This window comes from Pongo pygmaeus, chromosome 16, assembly GCF_028885625.2.
Source record: "Pongo pygmaeus isolate AG05252 chromosome 16, NHGRI_mPonPyg2-v2.0_pri, whole genome shotgun sequence".
Classification (NCBI taxonomy): Eukaryota; Metazoa; Chordata; class Mammalia; order Primates; family Hominidae; genus Pongo; species Pongo pygmaeus.
The window spans coordinates 76,969,880-76,987,453 of record NC_072389.2 but is presented as its reverse complement, the minus strand read 5'-3'; the positions used below and the strand labels follow the sequence as shown (position 1 = coordinate 76,987,453).

At 40.5% G+C, this 17,574-nt stretch overlaps 1 protein-coding gene across 2 annotated transcripts in view; it reads right to left on the bottom strand.

The window, feature by feature from the left end:
- Positions 1-17,574, bottom strand: part of THSD4 (thrombospondin type 1 domain containing 4) — a 681,844-nt gene that overhangs the window by 362,794 nt on the left and 301,476 nt on the right. For both annotated transcript variants that reach the window (XM_054451459.2, XM_063652717.1), the window contains exon 7: positions 15,136-15,272. In XM_054451459.2, coding sequence (XP_054307434.1) covers positions 15,136-15,272 — 137 coding nt within the window. The remainder of the gene's footprint in view (positions 1-15,135; positions 15,273-17,574) is intronic.

Here is a 17,574-nt window from a genome sequence, read left to right as displayed (position 1 = left end):
AAGTGCCACAAAATTTTACTTCTTAGTTAATCCTATTCATGATTATTTTCAGGAAAGGAGGTTTCACAACCAATTTCTACCTCGTTCTTTCGTTCCATTCTTGTATATATTTAAAAAACATTTATTGAATAATTTTAATCTGTCAAGCACTGAGGATACAGATACATATAATACTCAATCTCTCTCCTTTAGGAGCTAAGACGCATGTCAAAATAACTATAACATAATATGATGAACTTTTAATAGTCACAAGCATAAAGTACTTTTAGATTAGAGTTTGCTTGGGGTGGTTATAAGAGAGAGTCCACAAAGAGTCACATTAACTTGGGCAAATTAGAAGCTATCCACCCTCTTTCAAGGGTGAATCATGCAAATATCTTGGAAAACAGAAGAACAATTTACCCAATCCAATTATTCTCTTGGTTTCATTGGACTAAAAATATAAACTCTAAGCAAAACCCACAAAGTGAAGCCAGTAAAAAAGCAACGTAGGGCAAAAGGGCAGAAAAATGAGCAGGGTCTACTTGTGTGGTTCAGCAGAGCAAAATAGTGTATATATAAAGGAGGGAAATGGACATTCAGCACCTGAACACACACACACACACACACACACACACACACACAGCTATACTTACAAATGTACACATTCATTATGTCATCCTTCCCAGTCAGGGCAACACATTGGTTCACAGCTTATCTCTCAACATTTGGAAACAGTTACCTTGCTTTAATTTATTGAATAAATATGAAACTGTCTGCCGATGTGTCCTGATGGAAGCCAAGTGGTGTCCCAGCTGGGGGAGGAGGTGTCAAAGCCCACACTGAGTGTCAGTGGATGGCAGAGCCGCAGGAAACGCCCTGCAGTGGAGGCGATGACTGACCAGAGGATGTGCCTGATATAAGGGAGGAGTTCGGGAGCCAGAAGGCGGCTTCTTTACCTTCACCAGAAGGCACAATGGGAGCATGCACTCACACTTTCTTAGGTTCCTCTGCCATCAGCTCTGCAAGGACTCGAGAAATTCAGAGTAAGCAACCGAAAAACAAGATGAGGCTGACAGGGGCTTGGGAGGGTGCCAAGAATTCTCCCCGACCTTCAAGGCCTTGTGTTCTGGGTATTTGGCCAAGGGGGCTTCATCTCCTTGTTTTATCTGCACTCAACTGCCTATCCCAGGCCCCAAATGAGAAAACTCTGTGATGAATTCAAGATTAACTTCATTTGCTGAAATTCAACATATTGAGTACCAAGTACCTTCTTTCATTTACACATTTATTTCAAACACCCATTCAAATGGTAGGCTTTTTGCTAAAGCAAGACTGGACACAGCAAGGCACTCCAGGCTGACAGGACAGCACATACATTCCCATGAAAGCACCAACCAGCAGGCCTGCAGGGTCAGGGACTGACACATCCTCATCTGGCTGGCACTGGCAGCCAGGAGGCCTGGCAGAGGGCAGATGATGAAGGGTTGGGACTTTATTCCACAGGCGCTGTGGAGCTGCAGGTGGAATTTAGTCAAAAGAGAGGTTCATCCTGATTTGTGTTTTGAAAAGATGGTCATTTGGAAAGAGGAGGTGAGAAAAATAAACTCAGAAGAGGGAAAAGACTTAGAAAATTTTTTTCCCAACACATACAAACAACTCTTTCTATTCTGATTAACAATTCAGCCTAAAAAGCCGATATTAATAATAAACCCCTATGTAGCATTTAGTGTGTACAATTTACTTCATCTGCAGGACAGTCCTCTGTAAAATGGGGATTAATAATACCTCTTTGATTGAGTCATTGTAAAGATAAATGAATGAACAAAATCATTTTTGTGTAAAGGACACAGCTCATGGTAAACTCTCAGAAATGGCTCCTTGCTGGCTTGCATCAGCTTCAACACCTTCCTCCCCTGTGATTTCAAAGCAGCTATTTTTTTTGCAAGGCACCTACTCAAGTTCTGTTCGTTCACAACCAAACACTTTTTTAGGGTGGATGGGAGTAGGCCTTGGGGTCATTCTGACTCAGGATCATTGAAGTCTGGAAGCCTGAGATTTCTGAAAGGTTGGTCTCCAGGGAGCTAGTTTTGGTTTCTTTTTTCCTAGTGCCTTACCCACATGACCCTGTTCTTTCAAATGCCTGCTATACCTTCAAGGCAAAGTTTCATCTATTTTTATTAAGTTGGGAGCAAAAATAATACATACACCCCCAAACTATAAAATTTTGGAACATTTAAAAACAGAGTTTAAAGCTGAGATCAAGTAAAACTAAATCATAGCGTGGTTAATGTGATGTTTAATAATAGAAATTATAATCGTGCTCTCTGTTAATTAGACCTAAGTGATATTTCGCTTGCATAAATGACAGTAATGACTGGGGAGGGCCAGAGTGTCTCTGAGACCTCTCTGAAGACTGGCCAGATACTCGTTTTTGATGTCTGGAGAAAGGGGTTGGGGTGAGGGAGGGAGAATCTCTGCGGGCTTCCAATATATCCTCTCATTTTTGGAAATGACAGAATGAGAGCTCTACTTGCCCTTTCCCTTCGAGGCCTTTCAATATGCAGTAATTAGCCCAAAGCCGACATTTAGACTCCTTCCAGTCCCTGTCAAAAAATAGAGTATCACCCTGCACCAAGGGACTAGATAGCAACCCCAATTTTCTCTGTTCTCCAACCCTCCCCAAGGTAGACCTAGGACATCACATTCTTCTTGTCCTTATTTCAGCTCTCGGGTCTAAAGTGCAGAGGAGAAGCAGAGCAAGATGCCTGAATAGTAGCCTTCATCATCATCCTCCACACAGGAATGCCAAATTTAACAACTATTTATTAAAAAAAGCACCTTCATATGAGCCAAAAATCAGGTGGGCGATCACATAACCTGGTTTTAACTTAGGATCACTGAAAGGGGCACTGAAGAAGGTAGGAAAGAGAGTCTTCAATCTCTGACACCAATCCTCTCCTATTCCCCAGCAGCAGCCATGGGGTGCAGAGAGTCGGAGCGCTTTTGGGAGGGAGAGCACAGTGATGTGGGACTTTGTATTGGAACTCAGTGCTGCCCTGTCACAGTGGAAAGCAACACCAGGCAGAACCCAGCTGTTGCCATAGAGGGAGCATTGAGACTAGGCCTAGTTCAAAGGGCACTCATCCATCCCAGTTGTTGGAACTTGAGTTATGGCAAGGCTTGCCATGGTGGGCTAATGTACTCTGGGGTCCTAAATATACCTGAAAGGCAGTCTAGGCCACAAGCCGTGTAATTGCTGGGAATGTTCTGATGCTATGTTAGGCTTGGAGCTAGTGGACTTGAGGGGCATGAAACCTAGTGAGACACCAGCCAGGGTGGTCAAAGGAGTGTTTACACTACCCCTCCTCCAACCCCAGGCAGTGCAGCTTGCCTCTATGGGAGAAACTCCTTCCTTCCACTTGAGGAAAGGAGAGGGAAGAGGAAACAGGTCTTTGTCTCATCCACCATAGGATAGGGCAGCAGGTAAGTCCTGAGGCCCCCATTCCAGGCCGTAGTTCCCAGAAGACATTTCTAGATATACCCTGGGCCAGAAGGGAACCTGCTGCCTTGAAGGGAAGGACCCAGTCCTGGCAGGATTCACCACCTGCTGACTAAAGAGCCTTTGGGCCCTGAATAATCAGCAGCAGTAACCAGGTAGTACACGTCATGGGCCTTGGGTAAGACTCTGAGATCTGCTAGCTTCAGCTGTGACTGAGCGCACTCCCAGCTGTGGTGGCTATGGAGAGAAACTCCTTCTGCTTGAGAAAAGCAGAGGGAAGAGTAAAGGGGACTTTGTCTTGCAGCTTAGATACCAGTTTGGCCATAGTGGAGTATAGTACCAAGTGGGCTCTTGGAGTCCCTAATTTTAGGCCTTGGGACTTGGACAGGATTTCTGCACCTGCCCTGGGCCAGAGGGGAGCCAACTGCTCTAAAGGGTGGGTCCCAGGCCTGGCAGCATTCACCACAAGCTGACTACAGACCAGTTGGTCCTTGAGTGAACATCAGCGACAGCCTGGCAGTGCTCTCCATGGGCCTGTGGAGGTGGTGGCCATGGGGAGAGAGACTCCTCTGCTTGCAGAAAGGGGAAGGAAGAGTGGGAAGAACTTTGTCTTCTGGCTTCGGTGCCAGCTAAGCTGCAGTAGAATAGAGCACCAGTTGATTCCTAGGTTTCTGACTCCAGGCCCTGGCTCCCGAATGGTATTTCTGGACCAGCCCAGGGCTGGAAGGAACTTGCCACCCTAAAGGGAAGGACACAAGCCTGGCTGGCTTTGCCACCTACTGATTGTAGGCTCTAGGGCCTTGAGTGAACGTAAGCAGTAGCCAGGCAGTGGCTATGGCAGGCCTTGGACAAGACCCAGTGCTGTGCTGCCTTCCGGTCTGACCCAGCGCAGTCCCAGTGGTGGTGGCCACAGGGGTGCTTATGTCACCCCTTCCCTGACTCCAGGCAGCTTATCAGAGAGAGAGACTCCATTCTTGTAGGAGAAAGTAAGGGGAGACAACAACAGTCTCTACCTGGTAATCCAGGGAATCCTTCTGGAACTTATATTAAGACCACCAAGGTGGTACCTCTATGAGTCTGCAAGAGCCACAGCATTACTAGGCTTAAGGTGCCCCCTAATGCACATACGTCTGCAGTGACCAAAGACTCAGATCACAACACCCAAGTCCCTGAAAATATCCAGAAAGCCTTCCAAAGAAGGATGAGTACAAACAAACCCAGACTATGTACAAGCAAACCCAGACTGTGAAGACTACAATAAATACCTAACTCTGAACTATCAAGACCCCAATGAACATCCACAAGCATCAAGACCATCCAGGAAAACATGACCTAAGCAAATGAACTAAATAAGGCATCAGGGACCAATCCTGAAAAAACAGAGATATGTAACCTTTCAGTAAGAAAATTCAAAATAGCTGTCTTGAGGAAACTCAACGGAATTCAGGACAACACAGAGAAGGAATTCAGAAATCTATCAGATACATTTAACAAAGAATCAAGCAGAATTTCTAGAGCTGAAAAAGGTAACTGACATACTGAAGAATACATCTGTCTCTTAATAGCAGAACTGATCAGGCAGAAAGAAGAATCAGTGAGACTGAAGACAAGTTATTTGAAAATGCACAAGAGGAGACAAAAGAAAAAAAGTAAAAAGGAATAAAGCATGCCTACAAGATCTAGAAAACAGCCTCCGAAGTGCTAATCTAAGAGTTGTTGGCCTTCCAGAGGAAGTACAGGACAGATGGGGTAGAATGTTTATTCAAAGGGATAATAACAGAGAACTCCCCAAACCTAGGGAAAAATATCAATATTTAAGTACGAGAAGGGTATAAAAGACCAAGTACAATATAACCCAAATGACACTACATCAAGACATTTAATAATCAAACTCTCAAAGGTCAAAGAAAAAGAAAGGCTCCTAAAAGCAGCAAGAGAAAAGAAATAAATAACATACAATGAAGCGCCATTACATCTGGCAGCAGACATGTCAGTGGAAACCTTACAGGCCAGGACAGAGTGGCATCACATATTTAAAGTGCTAAAGGAACCACACTTTTACCATAGAATAGTATATCTGGTGAAAACACCCTTCAAATGTGATGGAGAAATAAAGACTTTCCCAGACAAACAAAAGCTAAGGGATTTTATCAACACAAGCCCTATCCTACAAGAAATACTAAAGGGAGTAGAAAGAAACTAGAAAGAAAATGATGTTAATGAGCAATAAGAAATCAGTTGAAGGTACAAAACTCACTGGTAATAGTAAGTACACAGAAAAACACAGAATATTATACACTGTAATTGTGGTGTGTAAACTACTCCTTTTTTTTTTTTTTTTTTTTTGAGACAGAGTCTCACGCTATCACCCAGGCTGGAGTGCAGTGGCACCATCTCAGCTCACTACAACTTCTGCCTCCTGAACTCAGGCAGTTTTCATTCTGAGTAGCTAGAATTATACCACACCCAAGTAATTGAGTAGCTAGCATTTCACCACACCCAAGTAATTTTTATATTTTAGCAGAGATGGGGTTTCACCATGTTGACCAGGCTGGTCTTGAACTCCTGACCACAAGTGATCCCAAAGTGCTAGGATTACAGGTGTGAGCCACTGCACCCGGCCACCACTCTTACCTTAAGTAGAAAGACTAAAAGATGAACCTATCAAAAATAATAACTACAACAACAGTTCAAGACATAGACAGTACAATAAGATATAAATAGAAACAACAAAATGTTAAAAAGCAAGGAGATGAAGTGTAAAATTTTATTGGTTTCTCTTTGTTATTCTGTTTGTTAATTGCAATAAATGTTAAGTGATAATCAGTTTAAAATAATGAACTGTATTATTTGCAAGCCTCATGGTAACCAAACCAAAAAACATAGAACAGATATACAAAAAGCAAAACTCAAGAAATTAAAACATACTACCAGAGAAAATCACCCTCACTAAAAGGAAGACAGGAAGGAAGGAAAGAAGAGAAGACTACAAAACAATCAGAAAATGAATAACAAATGGCAGAAATAAGTCATTAACTATCAATAATAACATTGAATGGAAATGGACAAAACTCACAAATCAAAAGACACAGAGTGGCTGAATGGATTAAAAAAAAGACCCATACGTCTGTTTCCTACAAGAAACACACTTCACATATAAAGACACACACAGACTTAAAATAAAGGGATGAACAAAGATATTCTATGCAAACGGAAACCAAAAATGAACAGGAGTAGCTATACTTAGACAAACTAGATTTCAATGCAAAAACTATAAAAAGAGACAAAGAATGTCATTATTTGATAAAGGAGTCAATTCAGCAAGAGGATTTAACAACTGTAAATATATATGCACCCAACACTGGAGTACCCAGATACATAAAGCAAATAGTACTAAAACTAAAAAAAAGAGACAGATGCCAATACATTAACAGCTGGACACTTCAACACCACACTCTCAGCATTGGACAGATCACCCAGACAGAAAATCAGCAAAGAAACATCAAACTTAATCTCTATACTGCAGACCAAATGGATCTAATAGATATTTACAGAACATTTCATCCAACAGCTGCAGAATACACATCCTTTTCCTCAGCACATGCATCATTCTTAAGGATAGACCATATGTTAGGCCACCAAACAAGTCCTAAAACATTCAAAAACATGGAAATAATATCAAGTGTGTTCTCTGACCACAATGGAATAAAATCAGAAAATAATAACAAGAGGAATTTTGGAAACTATACAAAATCATGGAAGTTAAACAATTTGCTCCTGAATGATTAGTGGGTCAATGAAGAAATTAAGAAGAAAACTGCAAAATTTATTGAAACAAATGATCATGGAAATACAGCATACCAAAATCAATGGGATACACTGAAAGCAGTACTAAGAGGGATGTTTATACTTATAAGCACCTACATCAAAAAAGTAGAAAAACTTCAAACAAACAACTGATTGATGCATCTTAAAGAACTAGAAATACAAGAAAAAAACCCCAAATTAGTAAATGATAAATAATAGACCAGGCATGGTGCTCATGCCTATATCCCAGCACTTTGGGAGGCCGAGGCAGGAGAAGTGCTTGAGCCTAGGAGTTCAAGACCAGCCTAGGCATCATAGCGAGATCCCATCTCTACAAAAATTTAAAAATTAGTCAGTTGTGGTGGCGTGCACCTGTTATTCCAGCTACCCAGGAGGCTGAGCTGGGAGAACTGCTTGAGCCTGGAGGTCAAGGCTGCAGTGAGCTGTGATCATGCCCCTGCACTCCAGCCTCAGCAACAGAGCAACACTCTGTCTAAAAAAAAGAAAAATAAAAAGAAAAGAAATAATAAAGATCAGAGCAGAAATAAATGAAATTGAAATGAAGAAAACAATACAAAAGGTCAATAAAATGAAAAGTTGGTTTTTGAAAAGATAAAATGGACAAACCTTTACCCAGACTAAGAAAGAGAGAAGACTCAAATAAATAAAATCAGAGCTAAAAAAGGAGACATTACAACTGATACCACAGAAATTCAAAGGATCAACGGTGACTACTATAAGCAACTATATGTCGATAAACTGGAAAATGTAGAATAAATGAATAACATTCCTAGATACATACAACCTATCAAGATTAAACCATGAAGAAATCCAATACTTGAACAGACCAATTAACAAGTAATGAGATAGAAACAGTAATAAAAAGTCTCCCACTAAAGAAGATTGGGACCCAATAGCCTCACTGCTGAATTTTACCATACATTTAAAGAAGATTTAATACGCCAATCCTATTCAAACTAGTCTAAAAAATAAAGGAGGAAGGAATACTTCCAAATGCATGATGCAAAAATCCTTCAGAAAAAAACTAGCAAACTAAATTCAACAACACAATAAAAATATCATTCGTCAGGACCAAGTGGGACTTATCCCAGGGATGCAAGGATGATTCAACATAGGCAAATCAATTAATGTGATATATCATAGCAACAGAATGAAGAAGAAAAACCATATGACCTTTCAATTGACGCCAATAAAAGCATTTGATAAACTTCAACATCCCTTCATGATAAAAACCCTCAAAAAGTTGGGTATAGAAGGAACATGCCTTAACATAATTAAGTCATATATGACAGACCCACGGCCAGTTTCATACTGAATAGAGAAAAACCAAAAGCCTTTCCTCTAAGATCTGGAACAAGACAAGGATGCTCACTTTCGCTACTGTTATTCAATGTAGTACTGGAAGTCCTAGCTAGAACAATCAGACAAGAGAAAGAAATAAAGGGCATCCAAATTGGAAAGGATGAAGCCAAATTACCCTTGTTTGCAGATGATATAATTTTATATTTGGAAAACACTAAAGACTCCACCAAAAATGATTAGAATTGATAAACAAATTCAGTAAAGTTGCAAAATACAAAATCGACACACAAAAAACAGTAACATTTCTATATGGGAACAGCAAATATACATTATTTCTATATGCCAACAGCAAACAATCTGAGAAAGAAATTTAAAAACTAATCCCATTTACTATAGCTACAAATAAAATAAAATACCTAGGAATTAACCAAAGAAGTAAAAGATCTCTACAATGAAACTATAAAACATGGATGAAAGAAGTTGAAGAGGACACAGAAGAATGGAAAGATATTCTGTGTTCCTGGATTGGAAGAATTAATATTGTTAAAATGTCCATAAAACCAAAGCAAATTACAGATTTAATGTAATCCCTATCAAAATACCAATGAAATTCTTCACAGAAATAGAAAAACACAATTTTAAAATTTATATGGAACCACAAAAGATTAAGAAGAGTCAAAGCAATCCTGAGCAAAAGGAAGAAAACTGGAGGAATTACATTACTTGATTTCAAATCACACTACAGAGCAATAGTAACCAAAACAGCATGGTACTGGCATAAAAAGAGACATATAGACCAATGGAACAGAATAGAGAACCTAGAAATAAATCCACACATCTACAGTGAACTCATTTGCATTAAAGGGGTCAAGAGCATACATTGGAAAAAGGACAGTCTCCTCAAAAAAAAAATGGTGCTGGGAAAACTGGAAATCCATATGCAGAAGAATGAAACTAAACTCCTATCTCTCACCATATACAAAAATCAAACCAAAATGGATTAAACACTTAAATCTAAGACCTCAAACTATGAAACTACTACAAGAAAACATTGGGGGAACTCTCTGGGACATAGGACTGGGCAGAGATTTCTTGAGTAATACCCCACAAACACAGGCAACGAAAGGAAAAATGGACAAATCAGACCACATCAAGTTAAAAAGTTTCTGCACAGCAAAGAAAATAATCAACAAAGTGAAGAGACAACCCACAGAATGGGAGAAAATATTTGCAAACTACCCATCTGACAAGGGATTAATAACCAAAATATATAGTAGCTCAAACAACTCTATAGGAAAAATATCTAATAATCTGATTTTAAAATGGGCAGGGCAGGGCCGGGTACAGTGGCTCATGCCTGTAATCCCAGCACTTTGGGAGGCTGAGGCAGGCAGATCACGAGGTCAGGAGATCAAGACCATCCTGGCTAACATGGTGAAACCCCGACTCTATTAAAAATACAAAAAAATTAGCCAGGTGTGGTGGCAGGCGCCTATAGTCCCAGCTACTTGGGAGGCTGAGGGAGGAGAATGGCGTGAACCCGGGAGGTGGAGCTTGCAGTGAGCCAAGATTGCACCACTGCACTCCAGCCTGGGCGACAGAGCAAGACTCCATCTCAAAAATAACATAACATAACATAACATAACATAAAATAAAATAAAAATAAATAAAATGGGCAAAAGATTTGAATAAACATTTCTTAAAAGAAGACATACAAATGGAAAACAGGTATACAGAAACCTACTCAACATCACTGATCATTAGAGAAATGCAAATCCAAACTACAATGAGATATTGTCTCACCCCAGTTCTAATATGAGTGAATAACTCACTAAAAGTGAGGCAATAACAAATGACGGTGAGGATGTAGAGTAAAAGTAACCCTCTTACACTGTAGGTGGGAATGTAAGTTAGTACAACCACTATGGAGAACAGTTTGGAGGTTCCTCAAAAAAGTAAGAATAGAGCTACCCTATGATCCAGCAGTCTCACTGGTAGGCATATACCCCAAAGAAAAGAAATCAGTGTATCGAAGAGATATCTGCACACTCATGTCTACTGCAACACTATTCACAAAAGCCAAGATTTGCATCAACTTAAGTGTCCATTAACAGATGAATGTATAAAGAAAATGTGGTACATATACAAAATAAAGTACTATTTAGACACAAAGAAGAATGAGATCCTGTCATTTGCAACAGCATAGATGGAACTGGAGGTCATTATGTTAAGTGAAATAAACCAGGCACAAAAAGACAAACTTCGGGCCGGGCGAGGTGGCTCACACCTGTAATCCCAGCACTTTGGGAGGCCAAGGCAGCTGGATTACCTGAGGTCAGGAGTTCGAGACCAGCTTGGCCAACACGACAAAACCCTGTCTCTACTAAAAATACAAAAATTAGCCAGGTGTGGTGGCACATGCCTGTAATCCCAGCTACTCAGGAGGCTGAGACAGGAGAATGGCTTGAGCCTGGGAGGCAGAGGCTGCAGTGAACCAAGATTGCAGCACTGCACTTCAACTTGGGCAACAGAGTAAGACTCCGTCTTAAAAAAACAAACAAACAAAAAGACAAACTTGGCATGTTCTCACTTATTTGTGGAAGCCAAAAATTAAAACAATTGAACTCATTGAGATAGAGAGGATAATGATGGTTACCAGAGGCTGGGAAGGGTAGTTGGGGGTTAAAGGGGAGGTGGGGATAGTTAATGGGTACAAAAAAATAGAAAGAATAAATAATATCTAGTATTTGATAGCACAACAGGGTGACTACAGTCAATAATAATGTCATTGTACATTTTAAAATAACTCAGTATAACTGGATCATTTGTAACACAAAGGATAAATGCTTGAGGGGATGGATACCCCATTTACTCTGATGTGATTATTACGTATTGTTTGCCTGTATCAAATTATCTTATGTACTCTATAAATATATATTATGTGCCCAAAAATGACAAATTAAGAATTTTTAAAAAATAAATAAACCACAGAGGAGCTCCAATAGGCTCTAGCTTGAGCTGAAACAGAGCATTCAAGCCAGCAATAGGTGGGCCTGGGGCCTTTACTTGGCTTGATGTGAGGACAGTGCGCTCCTCTCATGAGCACCCTTTTGTAGACTCAGCTCATATTATTATGTAAGGCTTGTCACCTTTCATTAACTTTTCTTGCAAGCCTGGCTATTTCCTTCAACTCTATGTGGCCAGGAGAAGCTTTGTGTCACTATTTCAGATGCAGACACACATCTTAGGGAAAACTGTCTGCGAGTGACAGCTTTCTCAGCCACAAGTCAGAGAGGTAGAGAAATCAATTTGAATTCTGGGCATCCAATCAAATATTTAGAAAAGGACACTTTACCCTTTGAAAGTTGCAAAGTAAACAGAAGTTCAGCCTGGGAAGCAAATGTACTTCTGATTATTTAAACTGAAGTTCTAGAGAGGACGGGATAGTCAGTGGTTCCAACAACTTCAATGAGGGAATTTCAGGCAAATGCAGAGAACAAATGCAAAGTAGTATCCAAGTAGTCCTAGTAACATCAGAACCCTATTAATATACTCACATCCTGGAAAATGTCTGTTTCAGGCTTTTAGCAATTATTATCTGCAAACTGTGCTGTCGTAAAGTTTGAATGTTTTTCATCAATTAGTAAGAATCCATACCCATGTCCTTATAAGTGTTTGCTTTTCTATCATCAGCTAATAGACATTTAATGAAATACTAAGAAAATGTGCTCTCCCAGTGAAGAGACCACATTTCATATTCCTTCCAAGTCATCTCACCACCATATATTTATATTTCTGGCTCTTTGTTAACTATATTTTAATCAATGTCCCTTAAAACCTTGCTACTCAAAATATGATCCAGGGACCAGCAGCATCAATATCACATGGAAGTTTGTTAGAAAAGCGGACTCCCAGGCCCTTCCCCAGGCCCTACTGAATCAGAATCTGCAATCCCCCAGTGATTCACACTATAGCGTGAGAACACTGACCCAAAAGAGCATGTGCATCTGACAAATCTATAATCGACAAAAAAAAGCAAATACTTTTGCATAGAAAATCCAAGTACAATGGTATATATGTAGGCATATGCAGTGATAATACTAATAAATGCCAGTATGCTTACTGAATGCCAAACCCTGTTATACGGTCATGACTCTTCACTGCAACACAGGACATAGGTACCATCCTCCTCATTCTTTAGATGATGTACAGAAGCACAGAGAGCTTAAGTAACTTTTGCAAAATCACACAGTAAATCTGTGGAAGAGGCATGACTTGAACCCAGGCAATTCAACTTCAGAGGGCAGGTTTGTAACCATTATACTCTACCATTACATTCACCATTCCTCAACAGTGTGCACCTGTATTCAGGAAATGAAACAGTTGCTTTGGAATCTGAAAGATAAAGCTAGATTGCTATCAGGCCCATCATTTTAGTTCAGTAACATTTAGAAGCAGGGAACATTAAAGTTGGAGATCACAAAACTCTCAGAGAACGCCCTTAAGTATTTTCTGAGGACACTGAAGCTCAGAGAGGATGTGCGAAAACCAGTGGTTTTTCCAAAGGAGCGGAAAACTGGAGGCTATGATGTTTCCCATGTTTCCTGCTTCTTCTATACCGCATCCTAATTCTTTCAGGGTTTGCTCTTCCAAAGTTCCTTCATACACATCAGGTATCAAGTGACACCTTGTTCCTTTCTTAACTTGCATTCGAAATGTGAGAACAAAATCTGTCATTTGCAACAGCATGGATAGAACTGAAGGACATTCTGTCAACTGAAATAAGCCAGGCATACAAAGACAAATATCATGCTTTCACTCATATGTGGGAGCTAAAAAAACCAAAATTGAACTCCTGAAGACTGAGAGTGAAATGATGGTTGCCAGAGACTGGAAAGGGTAGTAGGGATGGGGTTATAAAGTGAGGATGGTTAATGGGCAAAAAAATACAGTTAGAATGAATAAGATCAAGTGTTTGGTAGCACAATAGGGTGACTATAGCTAACAATAATTTATTGTATATTTTAAGAAAACTAAAAGAGTAGAAGCTGGGTGCAGTGGCTCATGCCTGTAAACCCAACACTTTAGGAGGCCAAGGCGGGTGGATCACTTGAGGTCAGGGGTTCAAGACCAGCCTGGCCAACATGGTGAAACCCCATCTCTATTAAAAATACAAAAAATTAGTTGGGCGTAGTGGCGTGAGCCTGTAATCCCAGCTACTCAGGAGGCTGAGATAGGAGAATCCCTTGAACCTAGGAGGCGGAGGTTGCAGTGAGCTGAGATTGTGCCATTGCACTCCAGCCTGGGCAACAAGAGTGAAACTCCATCTCAAAAAATAAATAAAGTAAAATAAAAGAGTAGCACTGGAATGTTCCTAATACAAAGAAATGCTAAAAACTTGAGGTGATGGATACCCCAGTTACCCAGATTTGATCATTACACACTGTATGTCTGTATCAAAATATCACATATATCTCATAAATACATACATCCATTATGTACTCATAATAATTAAAAATATACTTTTTAAAAATCTGAGAATATCAATCCTGCTTTATAAGTTATTTTGCATCCTATTTGAAACCTCCTCATTCAAAATGTTATTGGGGGGGGTAGGTTGTGCTCACAAATCACACCTCAATATCCCTAATATTAAACACTGTAGCAAGTTATATTCAAACTATAATAGGAACTTCCAGGTGTTATAGCCAAAGAGCTCTTCCTGTGATTAAAATCGGTCTGCCAGCTAGCTATAGAGTGCTAATTAAGATAGACTCTTCGTTTGGGGTCCAGAGTCATTTACCTGCTAAATCTTAGCTCCACGAATACATATATAGATGAAAGGAGGGTAGAAGTCCAAGCGCAAATTAACGTAGCTACGGAATTTGTGCCATTTCATCTAAGATGCCTATTTTTAACCAAATGGTGCTTTCTGTCAACATTAAGCATCCCACAAGGATTCTCTGAAGCCCAGAATGTTTGCAGAACGCCAGGCGGGGAGTTCCTGGAACAGACTTCAGAAGCCTAAGGAGGTTGAAAACTTCCTGTTTAAAGTACAACTTCTGCTATAAAAGGCACGAAACAACTTTCCTTTGGAAGCCTGCCCCTTCTGGGGAGAGGCAAGATAAAATATGCCATTCCCTTAAAATGCCACCCTCATGACGCCAACCATTTCTTGATTAAACTAGCAGTGCCCTTTCCATAACCTCCGTTTCACAGGCAAGGAAGGAGCTCCAGATCCAACTCGCAAAGATTGCCGTGTCCATTGTGAAGCATGTGGTGTCAACATAAATCACTTAATAATGGGAATGCTACAGTGGGACCTGGTGATGCCCAAAGATCAAAAGCACAGTCAGGGCTGACCAAGCAGCCCCATCTCAGCCCACTCCTCCCAGAGCGCATGGTTCAGTGGCCCTGACGTGGGTTGGGGGGAGCTAGCAGCCTAGTCTCTCCCTGGAAAACAATGGAGTCAGCAGTCACAGATCAAACACCCTAAGAATTCACCCCAGTTTGGGGGCACTTACCTTGCACTGCCCAGACACACAGATGGCCGTGCCGTTCTGGTCACAGGGGGTGCCATCAATGACCTTCTCAGCTTGCCGTACATAGAAGCGGTAGCCCATTGCCTGGCAGTTCAACTCACATTTGCGATTGCCTTTTACTACCAAAGTAAAATAAAATAAAATAAAATAAAGATAAGGTATAAACAATATCATCTCTGTGGAATCAGCACCTTTTTTCTTCCTATAATTTTTATTGAGATACAATTTGTATAACATAAAATTAAGCATTTTAACCAACTATACAGTTCAATAAGTCTTCATATATTCATAAGGTTGCATGTCCAACCGCAACCATTATATAATTCCAGAACATTTCCATCAGCTCAAAAAGAAGCCCTGTGCCTGTCATTTCAATTCCTCACTCCCCCTAGATCTTGGCAACCACCAATCTACTTTCTGTCTTTATTGATCTGCCTATTCTGGACATTTCATAATCACATAGTTTTTAAAAGTGCATGAAAGTTATCAGCTCTCCCCATATTTGATGATAGAGGGAAGGGATTGTATCTTGATCTATTTGCATATAGTAGTGATACAGTGCTGAGTGAATATTATAAAGGAATTCTTAAAGACTCTCGCCATGCAAATAACAGATTCTACTTTTAGACATCCTCTCATGCTTTGCCATTGTCATAATTAATTACGCTGGTGCAAAAGTAACTGCACAAATACTTTTGCACCAACCTAAATATATTTCATATATCAGCAAACACAGTGAGCACATAATTTTTATGTTCACAAGTCTCACTCTGTAACCCAGGCTGGAGCGCAGTGGTGCAATCTTGGCTCACAGCAACCTCCGCCTCCCGGGTTCAAGTGATTCTCCTGCCTCAGCCTCCCGAGTAGCTGGGATTACAGGTAACTGCCAACACAGCCAGCTAATTTTTTTTTTGTATTTTTTAGGAGTGACAGGGTTTCAAAACGTTGGCCAGGCTGGTCTTGAACTCCTGACCTCAAGTGATTTGCCCACCTTGGCCTCCCAAAGTGCTGGGATTACAGGCATGAGCCACCACACCCGGCCATATTCTGCTTTTCAAACTTAATATCTACGCAGTTATATCATCTGTATGCCTTTTTAAATGGCTGCAGCTTCCTGTAATAATTCCTCCATTATGAGGTATTTAAGTGGCTTCTCCGTCACTCTAGGTTGAAGTTCAAAGTTCTAAGCGAGGGATAAAACCTCTTTCAAGAGCGGAACCTCGCCTACTTTTATAGCCTCATTTCCTCCTGTTCTTCCTTAAATCCACATTCCTAAATACACAGTCTACACACAACTAAGCACTCCCTCTCTCTAGCCATTGCTTAACTGTTCCTTCCCTCACTTGGCTGGCCTGCATTTGTACTTTGTTTGCATTTGCAGGTCACCTCCTCAGGAAGCCCTCCATGGATCTGGATCCCACCTCTACTTCCGCCCCCTCTCAGGTTGATGTGGCCTCCTCTATTTCAGGGTTAACCATGCTGTATTGCAGTGTGGTTTTGCCAGAATACGGGATGTCTCTGTCTTATTCACTTTTGTATCCCAGGAACCCAGCACAGAGCTTGGCGCATACCAAATGCTAAACAAATCTCTGAGGAATGAAACAAGGGATAGATAAATGAATATTGGCCTTTTCTCCCCCTTGTCTTTCTCTGCCCTCCTCCTGCTAGATATATTTCCCTACCTCAGAGTCTTTCTCTACATTTCTATCACTTCACACCAAGCCTGGCACATAGAGGATGCTCAGTAAATGCTAAATTACTGCTACAAGGAACATCTCAGAACAATTTAGTTGCTTCCAAAATAAGAATGAAAATAAATTTCAGGCAAGATATATTTTTATATCCAAAAGAAATAGACAAGCCAAGTACACACTGTATTTAAAAAAAAAAAAACTGTTTTGGAGACAAGACTAATGCTATGCTCAGCCATAGACAGCCTGGAACAGGCTGTCTAAAAATCAGATTACCTGATTGGGTAATACTGACTTTTTCCTACACTACATGATACAGCATATATCCCCAGTGTGGCTGCCTGACTGTCATAGCAATAAACTTCCTTCTATTCCAAAGCCACTGAAAACCTCTAACAGGAAATCACATGGAGCCTCTGGGACCACATGGTTCAGGAAGACTGCATCGTCTAGATACTCTGAGCTCTATCTTAGAAGTCAAGAGACCTGGTTTCTTTCCTTGGCTGCCCAAAAGATATGGGGAAAAAAATAAAAGAATACCAAGATGGAAGCACCTCTGGGATTTATTTCAAACAAAATCATCATTTGATAGATGAAAAAACAGGCTTAAGAAAGGAAGTGACAAGTTGGAGGCAAAACTCATCTCCTACAACTTGCTTTCTCATTTCATCTACCAAGACCCTATTCCCTCTCTCCCCAGCTCCTCACTTTCTGAAGCACTAGAACTATC